General features: G+C 49.5%; 1 protein-coding gene across 1 annotated transcript in view; it reads right to left on the bottom strand.

Annotated features, from left to right (window-relative positions):
* The window catches only part of LOC136963470 (1,4-alpha-glucan-branching enzyme-like), a gene marked incomplete at its 3' end in the record, with an annotated part of 29910 nt that extends 12926 nt beyond the window's left edge, over window positions 1-16984 (bottom strand). Inside the window, 2 exon segments of the mRNA XM_067257612.1 lie at window positions 5271-5440; window positions 16795-16984. Coding sequence (XP_067113713.1) covers window positions 5271-5440; window positions 16795-16877 — 253 coding nt within the window.
* Window positions 16985-18715: the final 1731 nt, after the last annotated feature.

Here is an 18715-nt window from a genome sequence, read left to right as displayed (position 1 = left end):
TAACAAACTTTGTCGTTTTTTTCCACTGTTGCAACAACTACTGACGTTAGAAAACCTACAACACAACACCGGATTTAGCTAGACCCGAGAAAAAAAACAGGCACGCCGCACACACTTGTTTGGGCTTGCGAGCCGGATAATGAGTAGTAGGCTAATGGTACGTTTCGAGTGGATGGCGAGCGCGAGACGCTGAAATGGATGCCAATGAGATTCTGAATGGAAAGTTTAGTTTTACAAAGTTGCCAAATGGTTCAATTGACAAGACCGAAGTGATCTGTGTGTTTTGTCGTTGTGAACTGAGCTATCATCGCAGCACGTCCAGTCTGAAATACCACTTGAAGCCCAAGCATACAGCTGATGCGTACTCTCCGCCCCCTCGTCAAAGCCAGGCGATTGCAATGTTGTTATCAATAAAAAAAACATTTGCACCAAGCAATCCGATCCACTTTTCCATGTTGATAAGAGCATTAAAATAGAAAAAATAATGTGAGAAAAAGAAATCAAGGGACATTTAGAATAGATAAAAATGTGCGATTAATCGCGAGTTAACTATGACATTAATGCGATTAATCGCGATTAAATATTTCTTTTGTTGACAGCACTAATTCTTAGCTTAGGTTATCCGCAGTTTTTAGGTGAATTATTCATTCGTGTTATTACATTTCTCAAATTCAGATTTATATTACATACATTGTCGATAAGTGTGATAGCATATTACTCAGTGTTACAGTAATTTGTACTGGAGCAGAAATTCCAATGTTCCTGCACCTGTTACAAATGGCAAATACACTTGAAACTTGAACTTCAATAGAGGCGCACACACACACACTCTCACAAACACACACACACACAAGCGCTCTTGGTGTTTCCCACTCAGTAATCCCGTCACCCAGACAAATGGAGCGGTAATCAAACAGCAAAACGGCTTTCAGCCCTACAATAAGTCTAATCAGTCAGACCCACTAAAGTGTGTGTGTGCGAGTGTGTGCGTGCACGCCTGTGTGTGTGTGCATACGGGCAGGCGCGCGCCCATGTGTGTATGCACGTGTGCATATGGGCGTGTGTACATATACAGGTGTGTGGGTGTCTTTTTTTTTCTTTGCGCGTGCGCGCGCTTTCTCACTAGGTGGACGCGTTCGTTTCTAAACAGCCCCTCCAGTTAGTCAGACGATCTGAGAGCAGCAGGTTAATTACAGGGTAATTTCTCCGCAGCTTTTGGACCGAGGGATTTCGGTCTTCTGTGGTTCCATGATGGTTGAAGACTAGCTGGTGGCCATTTAGACGAGCAGGCCGGCCACACAGACTGTCTTTTACACATCCAGAATTACAAGTCTGAAATGGCAAACGGATTCGTGGTGTATCTGTGGGTGTGTGGGTGTGTGTGTGTGTGAGAGAGAGCGAGAGTAGGACAAAAAGAAAGAAAAAGCCGTGTCCCTGTGTGTTTGAGTGCATGTGAAAGGAAACGTGTCCGTGCTTATGAACAGGAATGTGTGTGTGTGTGTGTCTCCCCCACCTCTGCTACTGTAGCGACTTCCTCCAGCAGTGAATTCATTTGGAGCGGGGCGAGCAGGAGAAAGGCAGCCCGGGAGATTGCTTGACCTCGCTCTCGCCCGGCGCGCGGGGCAACATCAGTTTGTCATGGATAATCTTACTCCTCTACCTCCCTCCCTTCCTCCCCCCCCCCCACACAGTCTCCCCCCCCCCTCCTTTTCTCTCCCTCCATCTCGGCGAGAGGCGCCCATTGTAATGCGGATCTGAGCGGAGGGAGCGAATGAATAAATGAACGGGGAAAGAGGCGGGAAGGATGGGAAGGGGGGGAACGGAGCATTATGTCTTCAAACACCCGCAACTCATCCTGAGAGAGGAAGACAGAGGGATGAGAGGGAGGGAAAGAGAGAGAGGGAGGGAAAGGAAGGACGCGTCGGAGCGCCAGAGAGGGGTTTAGAGAGATGGAGAGACGGAGGGAGAGAGAGAGAGAGAGAGAGGCGGAGGGAGACGATAGGAAGGGAGAGATGGAGAGATAGATGGAGAGAGGGGTGGGGGGAGAGAGGGGAGAGGCATACCGAGAAGGGGAGAGATGGGGAGAGAGACCGAATACAATATTGGCCGTGTCTAAATGTAATCTCATCCCAGTCTGGTCCTGTGCCTGACACCAGACTGTGCTGGGCGATAGACGGTGAATTAGAGGAGAAGAGAGATAAGGACACCTAATGTGGCAGACATATGGGAGGGAGGGGGGGGGGTGGAGAGAGGGAAAACAGGTGTGTTATGAAATGGAGAGGACGAGAAAGAGAGAGAAAGAGACATGGAGAGAGAGAGAGAGAGAGAGAGAGAGAGAGAGAGAGAGAGGGAGGAGAGAGAGGTAATAGGGATAAAACGAGTCCAGTCTCCAACTCGGGAGCAACATTTAGCTTAGAGTGACATTTAAACAGACACACACACACACCCCGTGTCGACAGAAGGTGTGTGTGTGTGGGGGGGGGGGGGCGCAGCCCTAAATACCCACCTCACACATTCTAGCAACTTGTAAGTATGTGGCCTGGCAGTATCTCCACCGTCCAGAGCAACATCTTAACAGGCAGAACACACACTGAAATATGTTCCCAACTGCTGAGCTGAAGACTAACTAATATGCTGAGGTGGAACTGCATCACACACACACACTCATGGGGGTGTGTGAATTCTACAGTGTAACCCTTAAGAACTTTCCAGAGCCCAAGGATATAAAGGGTGGGTGTGAGGGGTAGGGCTGTGTGTGTGTGCGTGTACGGGTCCAGTGCTAAGTCAGCAGTGGAGCCTCTGCGACACATTCTACAGCGTGGCTGTGAGGATGTGTCATTTTCTTCAGGTGCGTTTGTGGGGGGGGGGGGGGGGTGTCACGCTGTATTCACACACAGCGCGCACACACACACACACACCTGATAAGGACGAAGGCAGCCTACGGCAGGGACACATCTCCTAAACCCTCTCTGCCCTGCCTCACCTCCACTCCTCCATCCCTTCCCTACTCTTTCCTTGTCCCTCCCACATGCACTGTGGGATCCATGACTGGCCTTTGTTTGCCACACACACACACACACACACACACACAGTCCCCTGGCTCCATTAGGCAGACAGAGGTGGTGTTAGTAGCCTGAGGCTGCAGTATCGCAGCTTAATAACACGCCTGGGGCGGAAAACTGACAATGACGTGTCTCTCTCACACACACACACACACACACACATACACACATACACACACACACATACAAAGCTCACACTATGTGCTGTTCCGAGGTTGAATTGGTGAATTTCTAATTCTGGGCAGGTGAGAGGATCTTTGTTCTCTGGAGAGGCAGGTGAGGAGGCATGGAGGGAGGGAGAGGGGGAGAGAGAGAGAGAGGATGGAGAGAGAGGGAGGGAGGGAGGCGAAGAGAAGGCACAAGATGGGTATCACAGGGCGTCAACACCTTCAGCGCTCAGGGACTTGTGATGGGTTAAAGCTGAACAATTCCACAGATGTCTGTGTCTGTGTGTTCTAAGAAGTCCGATGGCTGAGCGGTTAGGGAATCGGGCAGAAGGTTGCCGGTTCGATTCCAGGCTGTGCGAAAATGGTGTTGTGTCCTTGGGCAAGGCACTTCACCCTACTTGCCTCTGGGAATGTCCCTGTACTAACTGTAAGTCATTCTGGATAAGAGCGTCTGCTAAATGACTACCTTTAAATTTAAGTTTGTGTGTGCGGGGGGTGGGGGGTGGAGGGAGTGTGATGAAACGAGGGTGAGAATTAAGTGTGTGTGTCTGTGTATGTTAGCAGTCAGACGAAATTACACCCAGCAGGTTTCATATTGGCTAGGAGGGCCAACACTCAGCCAATCAGCAATCCAGGGGTGTGTCCCAATAGCCTTTTAGACCTCCCTTGGCTGTCCCCTACACTAGCAGCACACACCCAACTAGGCTAGCAGGATGTGACATCACGTGTGAGCGTGCACAGTACCAACACACTACCGAGGCAATCAGGGAGCCAATTTTACACAAGTAAGGAGGTGAAGGAGTCAAGGAAATTAAGGAAGTGAAGGAGACAAGGAAAAGTGACAAGGAGGGAGAAAGACACCAGAGAGGATTAGAACCCAGCCGTGGTGTTCTCCTATCTCCTGATAGGCCGATCGGGAGGACGGGAGTCATCGATCCGCGTGGAGCCCGGCTGGAGCGAAACCCCACCGGGCACTTTGTGTTTCTATCGCTCCTCTCCATCCCTCCCTCCGTCCCTCCATCCCTCCATCTCATCAGCCCCTCTTTGTTTCGCTCCTGGAGGGAGATCAGAGCTGGGGTGGGGGGCATGCACAACTAGCTCAGTTCTACAGAGAAGCAACTCATTATACACACACACACACACAAACACACATTCACACACACAATAGAATTGCTTGGAGTTGGATCAAACACTGAAATATTGAGTGGAGAACGGACTAGAGAAGAACCAGGAAGAACTAGCCTGCAGGTGCTTTTAGTTTGTGCTGCTCTCTGAGAGAGAGAGAGAGAGAGAGAGAGAGAGAGAGAGAGAGAGAGAGAGAGGGAGACAGATGGAGAGACAGAGGGAGAGAGGGAGAGAGAGAGAGAGAGTGGGAGAGACAGAGGGAGAGAGAGGGAGAGAGAGTGGGAGAGACAGAGGGAGAGAGAGGGAGAGAGAGAGAGACAGAGGGAGAGACAGAGAGAGAGAGGGAGAGAGAGGGAGAGAGAGTGGGAGCATGCAGTACAAACACACAGTAATGACAAACAAGCGCTTCATTACTGCTTAATAAATCTTTCATTTCAGCCGTCTCCTCTGCAAACATGGGAAAGGTTAGACCGTTTCCTTGGCAACAATAAACAGACGGTATTTAGATTAATATTTGTCTCAACAGAAAAGCGCAAAGGGACCAAGTGTGTGTGGGATTGGACATAGACGTATGTACAGCCTGTGTGTGCATGTATATAGGTGTATGGTAGTCAGGTGGCTGAGTGGTGAGGGAATCGGGCTAGTAATCCGAAGGTTGCCAGTTCGATTCCCGGTCATGCCAACTGACGCTGTGTCCTTGGGCAAGACACCCTACCCTTCACCCTACTTGCCTCGAGGGAATGTCCCTGTACTTACTGTAAGTCGCTCTGGATAAGAGCGTCTGCTAAATGACTAAATGTAAATGTAAATATAATAGGAGTAGGTCTGTGTGTGTGTGCATAAACTATATGTATGTGTATGCAGAAACAATGTATATATACAGTATCTGTGTGTGTGTGTGTGTGTGTTTACCCACTGAAATCTCCGGTCAGGTACAGGGCCCTGGCCCCGGGGGCCCACTCTCTGAACAGCATGCTGTTGTCCTCCAGTCTCTGCACCCCGTAGGACTGGTAGCCCCTGGTCAGGCCGTCCACTCCCCCCTCCGCCTCTCCCAGCTCAGCCAGCCTGCGCTCAAACAGACGGTACCTGTGGGGGGGGGGGGGGGGGGGGGAGCGAGAGAGACAGAAAATGAGAGTGGAAAGCATTGGGGAAAAGAGAGAGAGAGTAGAGAGAGAAAGAGAGAATAGAGAAAGAGAGATAGTGTGGGGGAAATCAAGAGAGGGGGGTGGAGAGAAGAGAAGGGGAAGGTGAGAGAGACAGAGACGGAGAGGGAGGGGGAGAGAGACAGAGACGGAGAGGGAGGGGAGAGAGACAGAGATGGAGAGGGAGGGGGAGAGAGAGAGTGACGGAGAGGGAGGGGAGAGAGACAGAGACGGAGAGGGAGGGGGAGAGAGAGAGTGACGGAGAGGGAGGGGAGAGAGAAAGAGACGGAGGGGAGAGACGGAGGTGAAATAGAGAGGCGATCCAAACGGGAGCTTCTCCGCCCACAGAAACAGTGACATCATCAACTCTGCTCACAGTGTGCTCATTCAAGTTGTACACCTGCTCTCTCTCTCTCTCTCTCTCACACACACACACACAGCCTAAAGCCCACAGGAGATTTGTAGGAGATAGGATTAGAGAGACAAGGGGAGAAGGAGAGTTTGAGGGAGGTTTGAGTAGAGCCGAACGAAGCAAAAGACTGGAGCACTTCCAGTCCCATGGCACACACCGGGAGAACCCACGGCTGGATTTGCTTTGACTTCAAATACACACAGACATACAGAGACACAAAGAAGTTGTGCAAACTGTACAATGGGCCTTGAGGAAAAAGAAAAAGAACCAGATACACTGAATAAGTGAACTTTTCACATCATGAAGACGCCCTTTCTGAGATGTCTTTTCCACAAAGCAGTGTAGAAATCAAAACAAAGATTCCATCTTTGCTTATAGTCTGATACAACTTTGAACATCTTCAAAGACTGTGGATTGATAGAAGTGTATGAGTGTACCTGTCATAAAACATGCACACACACGCGCACGCGCACATGCGCACACACAGGCTAAACTTTCTGAGTCTTTCTGAGTTGGAGGGTTGGTGTGTGTGTGTGTGCAAACTTAGGGTCTCACAAATCCTTCCTCACAGACACACACACACACACACACACACACTAACACACACATCCCAGCTCATTTTAAGGTCAGCTGGCTCACTGTGACTTTCACTTACTGCACACACACACACACACACGTCATACTATTGCCAACAGCTCACAAACATTCCTTGAAACATGAGGTGTTGGCAACAACAGCTGTGTGTGTGTGTGTGTGTGTACTGAGACATCAAGGAAAACTACCTGACTAGTAGTAGCACAGAATACAAAAGGGAGAACAGAAATGAGTCTGGCCTCTCCATATGTTTAGCTGTCAGAAAAGCTCAGAGTACAGATGGCTCTTGTGTGTGTGTGTGCGTGTGTGTGTGCGTGCGTGTCTATGTACAGAACTATAGGTCATGCAACCTTTAATCTACAGTCCTTGTGGCCTTTCCCTGCATACAAACAGAAAGCAAAGACACACACACACACACACACACACACAGACATACACACAAACATAGAGAAAGAATATGCATACTTGAGGTCTTGCAAAAGTATAGATTTTTTTGGTTTGTTTTGTTTTACATTTCCCAACATAAGTCAATGTCATCATACAAAAACAGATTTGAAGTTTGAGCATTTGAACATGTCAAACAGAACCAAATTTGAATGTGCTATTTGAAATGCTGTGGACAGAGGATCCATCCCTTTTGCAATACACTGTATGTAAAACATGATATTTGTGCGTGAACGAGACATATATCTCATCAAGAATTATTTTGTTCGGAGTGGCAGTCCTTAAATGAATGATCAGGGAATTTCAAGGCTTTAATTACACTGTGGTGAATGTCCCCTCTCTCGCTCGCTCGCTCTCTGTAATTACTCTTCTATGCAGACAGGCTGACAGGCATCCTGCCTTTGCTATTTCTTCTAATTGTTCCAGTGAGACTGAGCCAAATGATACTCATCTGTGTGTATATGTGTATGTGTGTGTGTATGTGTCTGTGTGTGTATGTGTGTGTGTGTGCTTCTCCCCATGGTACTTTGATGGTCTAGGCCTCCCACTCCTCTCTGACTTGCCCTTGACAAGCCCTTCCAAGCCATGGCCACAGTGGTGCGTCGAGGTGTGTGTGTGTGTTTTATCCTCTATCGCGGGCTATGTTGCAATAGGAGGTACGCAACTCTAACTGGAGGGGAGAGACCTCTCCACAGTGCTGGAAGCTCCAAGCCTCAGGAGAAGGAAAGTTTGACAAAGTTCTGTACTATTTCTCACAGCAACAAGGTGAACTACTGAATCATGCAGTCATTCCTTCAGAGCTTCACACGCTTAAACACATATGTGCACACGCTACACCCCCCCCCCCCCCCCCCAGGGGAAAGCATCAGATAGCATACCTTTACAGATTCACTCACATCTTACACACACACATATCGCAAACCCCAGACAAACCATAAGATAGCGTATCTTCACTGATCCACCATGAGAGAAAAGGATGCCCTGACTACAATTACACTAACGCTTACACACACACACACACTGTCCCCCTTTGTAAACGCAAGACACATAGTGAACATATTCAGGAGTGGGGGTTTTAAAAACCTATTTACCTCTTGGTTAAGCAAGCAGAGAAAACACCCGGAAAAAAAACTCTGCAACTAAATGAGGTCGGGAGAAATTCTATATCTTATACACCGTCTGGACTGCATTCTAATACAGTTCCTGTGGGAAGAGTCATCTCCAGTCATCTCTAAGTCAGCTCCATGTCAGTTCCAAGTCAGCTCAATTTTTGATCCATGTCTGCTCAAGTCAGCTCCACGTGAGTTCAAGTAATCTCTAGTCATATCTAGTCAGCTCCAGTGGCGGCTGCTGGTCTTTCAAAGAGGGGAAGCTCATTTTCGGCCTACATCATAAAAAGATTCCATTTATTTAGGTGGAAATTAGGTTAAACTGAAACAAGGAATGTGGTGTATAATTGTATGAAATGAATGCTGAAAATTGGCTAGCAATTTTGCCAATACCAAGACATTTTGCAGCAGGTTGAAGCAGTTTTTCTTTCGACTACACTTGCAAAATCCCTGATGGGACTGAGCTTGAATAACCTCGGCGACTATTTATAGTACAAAATCGCTGTCAATCACAAGGAGATGCGGTCTTTCGACAGACGCTCCAATCATCACGCAGAAGCCCGGAGTCCAGGCCAGCCCACTCCTCCATTCACCCCCAGAGACACTGAACGTCCGTGGGCGGGACATAATTGCAGCATTTATTCAATGACCGTGTAGTTGCGAGGCACTGAAAACAACTGTTCAAAGCAGCCCCCATGAAGTCCATGGACGCCAGGCTTCAACAGGGAAATGCACTGTGACGCTACGGGAATGTATGAGGAGGAAATCGAGTCAGTTGACCTGCTATATGTAGCTGATTCTGAACGAACTCGTCTTCGAGATAAACGTGTTCAACCGGATTTAAAATGTCAACAAAATAGTAAATATTTGACCATTAATGTTTTGACATTTTAGGGGGAAGCCGAACTTCCCTTGCAGTCTTAAAGAAATCGCCACTGGTCAGCACCAAGTCAGCTCCGGTCTTCTGTAGTTAGCTCAAAGTCAGCTCCTGTCATCTCTAGTCAGTTCCAGTCTTCTCTAGTTAGCACCAAGTCAGCTCCAAGTCATCTCTAGTCAGTTCAAGTCATCTCTAGTCAGCTCTATGTCAACTCCATGTCAACTCCATGTCAATCCCAATCAGCGCCATTTCAGCTCCACTATCTGACCCCTCCTGCTTCTTACTGAAGCTCACTATGAGCCAGGTCTTGTTTAGTTCTACAGGAGCCGTCGCCTGCCTTCTGGGGGAGGAAAATGATGACCTTGTGGACTCCGGACACCATTTTCAGCTGTCACAGAAAGACATGGAGCTGCAGCGCAAAACGCTTAGTGGCAGAAACGATGTTGTTTGCAGAAAGGAAAGGTTCTGCTGTTTTTTTTTTTGAAAGTGTAACTGGGGGCTTGGTGTATTGTTCTTTGGATTTGCAGAACACTGGACTCCACAGACGAGCAGCATTTAAACTACACTGTAGGAAATGATGGGGGACATTGCAAAACTGAGGGAGGACATAGTTCAAATCGTTAACAACAACAGTTGCGAGACTCGACATACACACACACACACACACACACACCTGTCCAGTGCAGTGCAGGTTCACTCATGCAATATTCAGTAGCGGTAAAGCAGCGCTCAAACGATTTAGGAACAGGACCGGTTGAGGCGAATGAGGAGGAGGAGGAAGAGGGGGAGGAAGAGGACGAGGAGGAACGGTCTTTTGACAGCTAACTCATTATCTGTGTCGTTATCCTCCACTAACCATCCCTCTCCCTCTATCAGTGGAGAAATAAAATCCTTCTCTCCAGAGGGCTCAGTAGAGATTACGGGGTGCGCTGAGTCCTGGGGTGGGGGAGGGTGGGGAAGGCTCGCTATAACACCATACTACAGAATGAAGTAGGGGCTCTGGGATACTGTCTTGTACTGATGAAGGGGGGGTTATGGTAGAGAACCCTTTTGTTCACACAAAAGGGTGTGTTCTCTATCTCTTTCTCTGTCTGTACAATAGATTGTAGATATTTACAGTACTGTGCAAAAGTTTTAGGCAGGGCTGAAAAAATGCTGTAAAGTAAGAATGCTTTAAAAAAAGAGACATGTTAATAGTTATGTTCGTCACAACAAAATACAGAGTGAGTGAACAGGAGAAAAATCGACCTCAAATCAATATTTGGTGTGACCACCTATGTCATGGCTTCAAAACAGCATCAATTCTTCTGGGTACACTTTTTTGAAGGAACTCAGGTAGGTTGGCCCAAACATTTTGGAGAACTAAGCACAGTTCTTCTGTGGATTTCGGTAGCCTCAGTTGCTTCTCAGTTGCTTCTCCCAAACGTGCAACCTCTACCATGCTTCACTGGTGCCTGCAGACACTCATTTGTGTACTCTCCAGCCCCTTCGGTGAGCAAACTGCCTTCTGCTACAGCCAAATATTGGAAATATTTGACTCATCAGTCCAGAGCACCAGCTGCCATTTTTCTGCACCCCAGTTCCTGTGTTTTTGTGCATAGTTGAGTCGCTTGGCCTTGTTTCCACATCGGAGGTATGGCTTTTTGCCGCAGGTCTTCCATGAAGGCCACTTCTGACCAGACTTCTCCGGACAGTAGATGGGTGTACCAGGGTCCCACTGTTTTCTGCCAATTCTGAGCTGATGGCGAAGGGAAGTAAGCATGATGTGTCTTTCATCTGCTGCAGTAAGTTTCCTTGGTTGACCACTGAGTCTACGGTCCTCGACGTTGCCCGTTTCTTTGTGCTTCTTCCAAAGAGCTTGGACAGCACATCTGGAAACCCCTGTCTGCCTTGAACTTTCTGCTTGGGAGAGACCTTGCTGATGCAATATAACTACCTTGTGTCTTGTTGCTGTGCTCAGTCTTGCCATGGTGTATAACTTTTGACAGTAAACTGTCTTCAGCAACCTCACCTCGTTAGCTGAGTTTGGCTGTTCCTCACCCAGTTTTATTCCTCCTACACAGCTGCTTCTGTTTCAGTTAATGGCCGTTTTTCAACCTACATATTGAGTTGATGATTATTAGCACCTGTTTGGTAATTGTTTAATCATACACCTGACTACATGCCGACAAAATCCCTGACTTTGTGCAAGTGTACCCAGAAGAATTGATGCTGTTTGGAAGGCGAAGGGTGGTCACACCAAATATGGATTTCGATTTTTCTTCTGTTCACTCACTTTGCATTTAGTTAAATGATAAATATAATCAAGTAACATGTCTATTTTTGAAAGCATTCTTACTTGACAGCATTTTTTTCCCCACACCTGCCTAAAACTTTTGCACAGTACTGTATATATATCTACAATCTATAGTTCTATTCCAATGCTGTTCACCTTCATCCATCTCTTGGACTCAGATACAGGCGTGTTCCTCACCCCTCCACTTCCCCTGCTCATCTTCCATGACTCCCTCCACTTCCCTCACTCCTCTTCACTCTATTCAGCAGGTAGCGTACCCCACTCTTCCGACCACCTCTCACATCCTCCCTTTCTCTCCATTCCCTTCATTAGCAGGTACTGTAACAAACCCCTTTGTCTCTCCCTCCAATTCCTTGTCTTCCTCCCCATCTCTTCCGCCATTCCTCTATCTTTCTTTTTCTCGCCTTGCACTGGCCCATCCTTCCCTTTTCCTCGTCCTAAGAGGTTTTGTAACTGACTCCATCCCCTCCATCTGCCTCTTTCCCTTCCTTTCTCTCGTCCCCCTCCCTCTCTCCTTTGTTACATCCTAATGAGCTGGACGCATATCCGGTTTAGACATCCTGTGGATGAACACACACACACACACACAACACCTGCCATAAACCCACCGCACACTTCCTCCTCTCAAGACACACACAGTGTAACATGTGTTTCAGAGACAGTGTGTCCGTACACACACACCAAAGACCCCACCACAACTCACCTCATTGGCCATGCGCCACCAAGTCCCAGTCAATCAGCTCCTCAGCGGACTACCAATTAAAATGCAACAGCCCCCAAATCCGCACACACACCGGCGTGAAGAGAAACGCCTACACGCACACACATTCAGCAACCTGTGCATACCAACAAGACCGCTCATGAATAGTACAGGCCAGGTCTTCCCTATCTGAAATTACCATTGTCTCACCGTCGACGCATCAGCGCCCTTTTTGAAGTTCTTCTAAATTGATTTATTATTATTTTCATATTTTTTATTTATTAGGAAAAAGAGACCAAGTTTCAGCGCTGCCCATCCAGTTTCAGTCACTTATGTATGCCGCAGCTGAAATGCTGCACAAGCACAAACACTTTAATTGGCCTGTGCCATCTTTTTTATATGCATATTATAAATAGCGGGCAGTGTTTATTTATTTCTCCATTTGTTTGTACATTCCATTAAGGCTCTGTGTTGATCCACCTGCTGGAGGCTCCCAGACCACGGGAGGAGAACAAGGACACTCACAGGAGCTGCTCTGGACTGGAGCTGCAGGCTGGCACCGGGCTGGCGCCGGGCTGGGGCCGGGCTGGGGCCGGGCTGGGGCCGGGCTGGGGCTGGGTGACTGAGGATTGAATGGAGGACTGACCCTGGGGGACTGAGGCTAGGGGTGGGAGACAGGCTAGGGGTGGGAGACTGATGCGCAGGGTGGGAGACTGAGGCTGGGGTTGGGAGACTGAGGCATGGGGTGGAGGACTGAGGCTGGGGGTGGAGGACTAAGGCTGGGGGTGGAGGACTGAGGCTGGGGGTGGAGGACTGAGGCTGGGGGTGGAGGACTGAGGCTGGGGATGGAGGACTGAGGCTGGGGGTGGGAGACTGAGGCTGGGGGTGGAGGATTGAGGCTGGGGGTGGGAGACTGAGGCTGGGGGTGGAGGATTGAGGCTGGGGATGGAGGACTGAGGCTGGGGGTGGGAGACTGAGGCTGGGGGTGGAGGATTGAGGCTGGGGGTGGGAGACTGAGGCTGGGGGTGGAGGATTGAGGCTGGGGGTGGAGGATTGAGGGTGAGGGGCCTAGGCTAAGGCTGGGGCTATAGGGCATTCAGGCTGCAGCATCAAGTTCCAATGCATCAATGAAACAGGGTGCTGGGGGCATTGAGATGCAAGATGCAGCGAGGAGTGTTTCAGAGAACAGAATTAGCGTGTTGTGGAAGGTAAAAAACATTGAACTGGTCAACTTTTTGGTGACGCTGGAGCGCATCAATAGACAATGAAAACAAGTACGCTAACAGCTAATGAACTTAGCTTAGGACTGCACGCAGCTGTCAACCTTGTCAACGGCCACAAGGTGTTGAGCTCATGACTAGCATAGTTAGAGAGCGTTGAATATACACACCGCTGCATGTCTGAATGCTCCATAAGGCTTTGGGGGCTGAAGCTGATGGATTGAGGCTAAGGCTTGGGACTGGGGGATTAAGGCTCAGGCTAGTGTTGAGGGGATGAGGATGAGGCTGGAGCAAAGGCTTGGGGCTGGAGGACTGAGGCTGGGGTTAAGACTTGGAGCTGGCGGACTGGGGCTTGGGGAGACTGGGGCTGTCACCAGGTTAGCAACAGTAGCATAGTCAGCCAACAGACAGGAGCATGGGAACATTTCAGCATAGTGCCATGTTCCCTTCCTGGCCTGCTGTCAGATCAGATAGGACCAGAGAAACACCGTGCTACGGCGGCCATAACAGCCCAGACAGCAGCCAATTAAAGACCCCACAAACACACACACACACAGCCAGCCAAAATGGGCCAATTATAAAGCGGAGGTCCAACAGAGAAATACAGTGAGGCGCAATTCCCCCCCCCCCCCCACAGTCTTGGGGAAGTTTAAGGGGAAGGTTCTGGATAAACGTGCGTGTGGCGGGGGAGCACGGACGCAGCGAGTTCTGTATCTGGCATTGACAGAGCGCTACAGTACGGTGGGTCTATATCGAGCATGGAGGACACACACACTGGGCCTGAGTCTCTGCTGGGCATCTACCAGCTGCAGAAAATCTCTTCTTACAGGCAATTAGGGTAGGGTGCTGTGGTGTGTGTGTGTGTGTGTGTGTGTGTGGTGGGGGGGTAGAGGCATGGCGCGGGAGGTGAACAAAACCAGGACAGCCAAGCGATCCCTCCCTTCAAAGCAACGTTTGGGTTTTTTTCGTGTTCGGAACGCTGCCACAAGAGGCAAAGATGGACAACATTCGCCCTCCTCACCCCCCTCCTCCCTCCACAACTCCGGCCACCCCTCCCTCCCCTCTATCCAGCCCTTCCTCTCCACCCACCCTAAGCATGCCAAGCTCACCCTGCCCTGGTGTCCCCACCTGTCCGTCCTGCTGCCTGCCGACCGCTGACAGGTTGCTAAGATACATAGATGCGAGAGAGAGAGAGAGAGAGAGAGAGAGAGAGAGAGAGAGAGAGAGAGAGAGAGGGGGGGGGGGCAACAATAGAGACAGCAGGCGAGACAACGAGAGAGACAATGAGAGAGACAGAGAGAGAGAGAGAAAGAGAGAGAGAGGGGCAACAATAGAGACAGCGAGCGAGACAACGAGAGACAGCAAGAGAGAGAGAGAGAGAGAGAGAGAGAGAGAGAGAGAGAGAGAGAGAGAGAGAGAGAGAGAGAGAGAGAGAGAGAGAGAGAGAGAGAGAGAGAGAGAGAGAGAGAGAGAGAGAGAGAGAGAGAACTTATTAAGGGATATAACAGCAATCAGATCAGACAGGATTGGCTGGGGTTGCGTGTCCAGCGCTTGTCTGATTGGAACAGAAGAACGGCCGCGACAGGAAAATGTGCGTGGGATCACAAATGTCACCTGAACAGGAAGGTGCCTGTCACTACCGATACAGACCAGGGCAGGTGACGGAATAACGACTATTAAGGTAGATCAGAGAGAGAGGACGAGTCGGAGGCCTTTTCTAATCAACCAGAGATCCTCGGCCGTCCTCCTAGACCGGTTATTAACGGCTGGTTATCTGGTTCTGACAGAGCTGTCCACACAGGTCACTGACTTACAGGAGCGAGGGAGGAGAGGGAGAGGGGAGGAGGGAGAGAGAGGGGGGGAAGGGGGGGAGAGAGAAAGGGAAGAGGGATGGAAGAGGGAGAGGGGGGGAGGGGGGAGGGGAAGGAGAGAAGGGAGGGGAGAGAGGGGAGTGGAGGGAGGGGAGGGGAGAGGGGAAGGAGAGAGGGGGAAAGAGGGAGGGGAGAGGGGAAGGAGAGAGGGGAAGAGGGAATGGAGGGAGGGAGGGGGGGAAGGTGGAAAGAGAGAAAGAATATTGTATGGACTACATTTTCTGGAAACAAATTGAGGTGTCAAAATTGGGACAGTGTGTACTGTATGAGAGATAATGGGATAACTTCAGAACATGAGAGAGAGAGAGAGAAGTCAGAAAGCAAGGGAGATATGGGTGAACTGGACAGGAGATACACTGGGGTACAAGGAAGGAAGAGAGCGAGGGAAAGAGAGAGAGAGAGAGAGAGAGAGAGAGAGAGAGAGAGAGAGAGAGAGAGAGAGAGAGAGAGAGAGAGAGAGAGAGAGAGAGAGAAAAGACGGGTAAATAGGGGGAATAGATAGAGAGGTGTTGAGGAGACAGGGGTGGGAGAAAGAGAGACAGAAAAAGAGGCAGAGCGAGACAGAGAGAAATAGATGATTGACCTATACTGCTGGGTCAATACCAGACTTTGGAAGTCGGTGGGAGCACATAGTGCACCAAAGTACAGAGCCTCACACCAACTGACAAAACTCGAACCAACTGACAGTGTTCTACTCTTCCCCACAGAGAGACTTCTACAAGCGGAGAGGAAGCAAAACTTTGTGCTGGAAACCGAAAAAAATACATAAATTTCACATTCATGAGAGTCCGTAGTAAGATGGGGTTGAACAAAAAACACCGTATCAGCTCCCTAGTGGCAGAGACAGGAGACTGGTGCTGACAATGCCTAGCTAATGACTACCACCCACTTTGGCTCCATCTCTCCCTGTCTCTCCTTCCCTGCCTCTACCGTGCTATAATGTCAACTTAGCTCCGAGTGAGGTGATGCTGCTGACTCGTGCCAAAACTCGCACGATATACACACGCGCATAGGCACGCACGCGCAAACACCACTGAGAGCGCGCGCGCACAGCTGCAGACACGCGCGCTAAGACACACGCACACGCGCGCGCACGTGCCTCTCGCTCTAAGAGAATGGCCACAGTTCTTGACTGATTAACAAGAAGACCTAGACCTACTTTTGTAGAAACCTGTTATATTCATCAGATTGTGGCCAATCAAAGCTGTGATTTAGTTTCTGGGGGATAGTTCCCGCCAGGCCGAATTATCGCCACCTCATAATCAAGTGTGAAATTAAGAAATGACGGGATAATTTTTGTGCGACCTTCTTCCGACCTCAATTAAAGTCCACATTATCCACCATTAGCATCTATCTGAAAGTCTGTCATGGAGTAACCGGACTATTTGGAGCGTTTGTCAAAAGAGCGACATCAAACGATCAGATAAAGACTCGGTCTCTAGTGATGATACAGCGGAGTGACTGTCCACACAGCAGTGGTCGTTGCACAGTCCTTGCACGTTGCGCCGTTTCTCCGTATGAAACAGGGAAGGGGCACAGACACGAACTATCGCTTTCCTCAATGTCAAATTTAGAACAGAGTTTTCTGCAACAGCAGTAGTCGTTCAATCGATGCTTTTCAACGCTTTCGACTACATCACATTCTCACATAGCAAATAGCAAAGAACGTACAAACTGCTTAGCTTATGGACATTGCAAGGAGTTACGCGTAAGCTACTGAACGCATGAGACTTTAGTCGACTGTCACATGTAGGTACTGTGTTCAACTTTGTTACCTCCTGCGTATATCGTCCGCATAGGGGCTCACATAGGAATCCTCTCGCAGAAACTCGTCAAGATCTGGTAACTGGTCCGCCATCTTACAACGAGCCTGCAGTGTTCGAGTCCAGACATACACTGGTAAACAGAAGAGTATGTACAGTATTCTAAAAACTCGTCTTTACTTTAGCCTACACACTGTCAACGTTTTCGGGTCCTGGAAAAGGGCAAGGGGGCGTGTGTCTGTCTGCTGAACCACACGTCCGTGTCCGGGCCAACTGCGACACTCCCCCTATTGCACAATCGATGTTCAGCCGAAAACACTGGACCATTTCATTCGAGTCTCTAACGGCGGCCTGGAAGTGTTTTACCCCACATAAATTAGTCGGTGAACAAACAAATGTGCCCAAAAAAGTATAGCTCAATATTAGTGTTTCCTGAACGGTTTATAAACAATTAGTCTGCGCAGACCCACGAGGCGTTTTATGGGATCTGCACCCAGCCCAATAACAAATAATTAGTTGCAAGCGAAAAAACTGGCAAACGCAGCAATAGGGCCGTGGGTGTAGTTCTAGCTGTACAGAATACTACTGTTTGTTCCAAAACTGTTTTTAAGTTACAGGGATGACTTCCTCCTACTGTCCCTGTGCTCCTGTTGTTTTCTCCTATTATGCATCTCTCCCGCTCTTTCTATCTCTTTCTATCCCTCTTCTTTCAAGAGCTTACCAGCTCTTCACACCCACAATCCCCCCTCTCGGCTGTAAGGCTGAACCCATGCTCTCCTTTCTGCATGTTGAGAGAGAGAGAGAGAGAGAGAGAGAGAGAGAGAGAGAGAGAGAGAGAGAGAGAGAGAGAGAGAGAGAGAGAGAGAGAGAGAGAGAGAGAGAAAGAGAGAGAGAAAGAGAGAGAGAAAGAGAGAGAGAGAGAGAAAACAACACTGGCACAGGAAGAAAGGTGCTGTACTGTACTGCTGGCTCCAATTTGAATACGAGCACACAACACATTGGAGTCTCCCTGGTGTCCTGTAATTCTCACGGGACGTTGGAAGGAAAATATACGGATAGGATAAGGGAGATGCATGTGTGTGTGTGGATGTGTGTGTGTGTGGGGATGTGTGCGCTCGAGCTGCCACAGAGAACACAAACAAGGCATTCGACTCCACAGGACATACCATAGCTGGTATGCCTCCAGTAGTATGTGCATACTGTAATGCAATGCGGTAGGTCACTGCAGTGTCCACTAGAGGGGGCACTCACGCAGGCCCGACTCCCTGTCCTCTCCTACACCTCTCTGTGGAGCCCTGCTCGTGGACTCACTGAGGCTCCCTGCTGAGTGTATGGTTTTTTGGCAATGGCAGCATTGTTGCTGAATTACATTTGCTGTACGTGCTGAGTGGGTGGGTGCGTGCGTGTGCGCTTGCAAGCCAGTAGAGAGAGAGAAATGTCAGTGACAGAGGGAGAGGGACGGGGGGGTGGGGGTGGGGGAGAGGGGGAGAGAAATAGGGAGGGAGAGAGTGGGAGAGGGGTTTGGGACAGAGAGAGAGAGAGAGACCGAGAGACGGCATATCCGAGCAGACCAACTGAATGAAACTCTGTTTGTTTTGCATCCTTGAAAGACACAACAGATTGCCGGCGAGCTGTCAGTCTCCACGATGTGCTGCGCGTGCACGCGCGTGCGTGCATTCCCCGTCGTGTTTGTGGGGGCAACCAGGAAATGGAGAGCTAGTGATGGGGAATTGATTGGTTTGTCTTGTGCTACACAGACCAAAGCCCCCACCCCACTCCCCCCTACTGACGCCGCTTCCCTTCAATCACGGCGCGCTGCGCGGACATGAGGAAGAGCCGTGTGCAGACAATGAAGTGTCCAGCCCGAGAGGCCTGGATCAATGGGCTGGCCATCGGCTGGCAGGTGATGGACAGGGTGCGCAATACCGATCAC

Source organism: Osmerus mordax, chromosome 19 (assembly GCF_038355195.1).
Source record: "Osmerus mordax isolate fOsmMor3 chromosome 19, fOsmMor3.pri, whole genome shotgun sequence".
NCBI classification, from domain to species: Eukaryota; Metazoa; Chordata; class Actinopteri; order Osmeriformes; family Osmeridae; genus Osmerus; species Osmerus mordax.
This window is presented reverse-complemented; position numbering and strand designations above follow the sequence as displayed.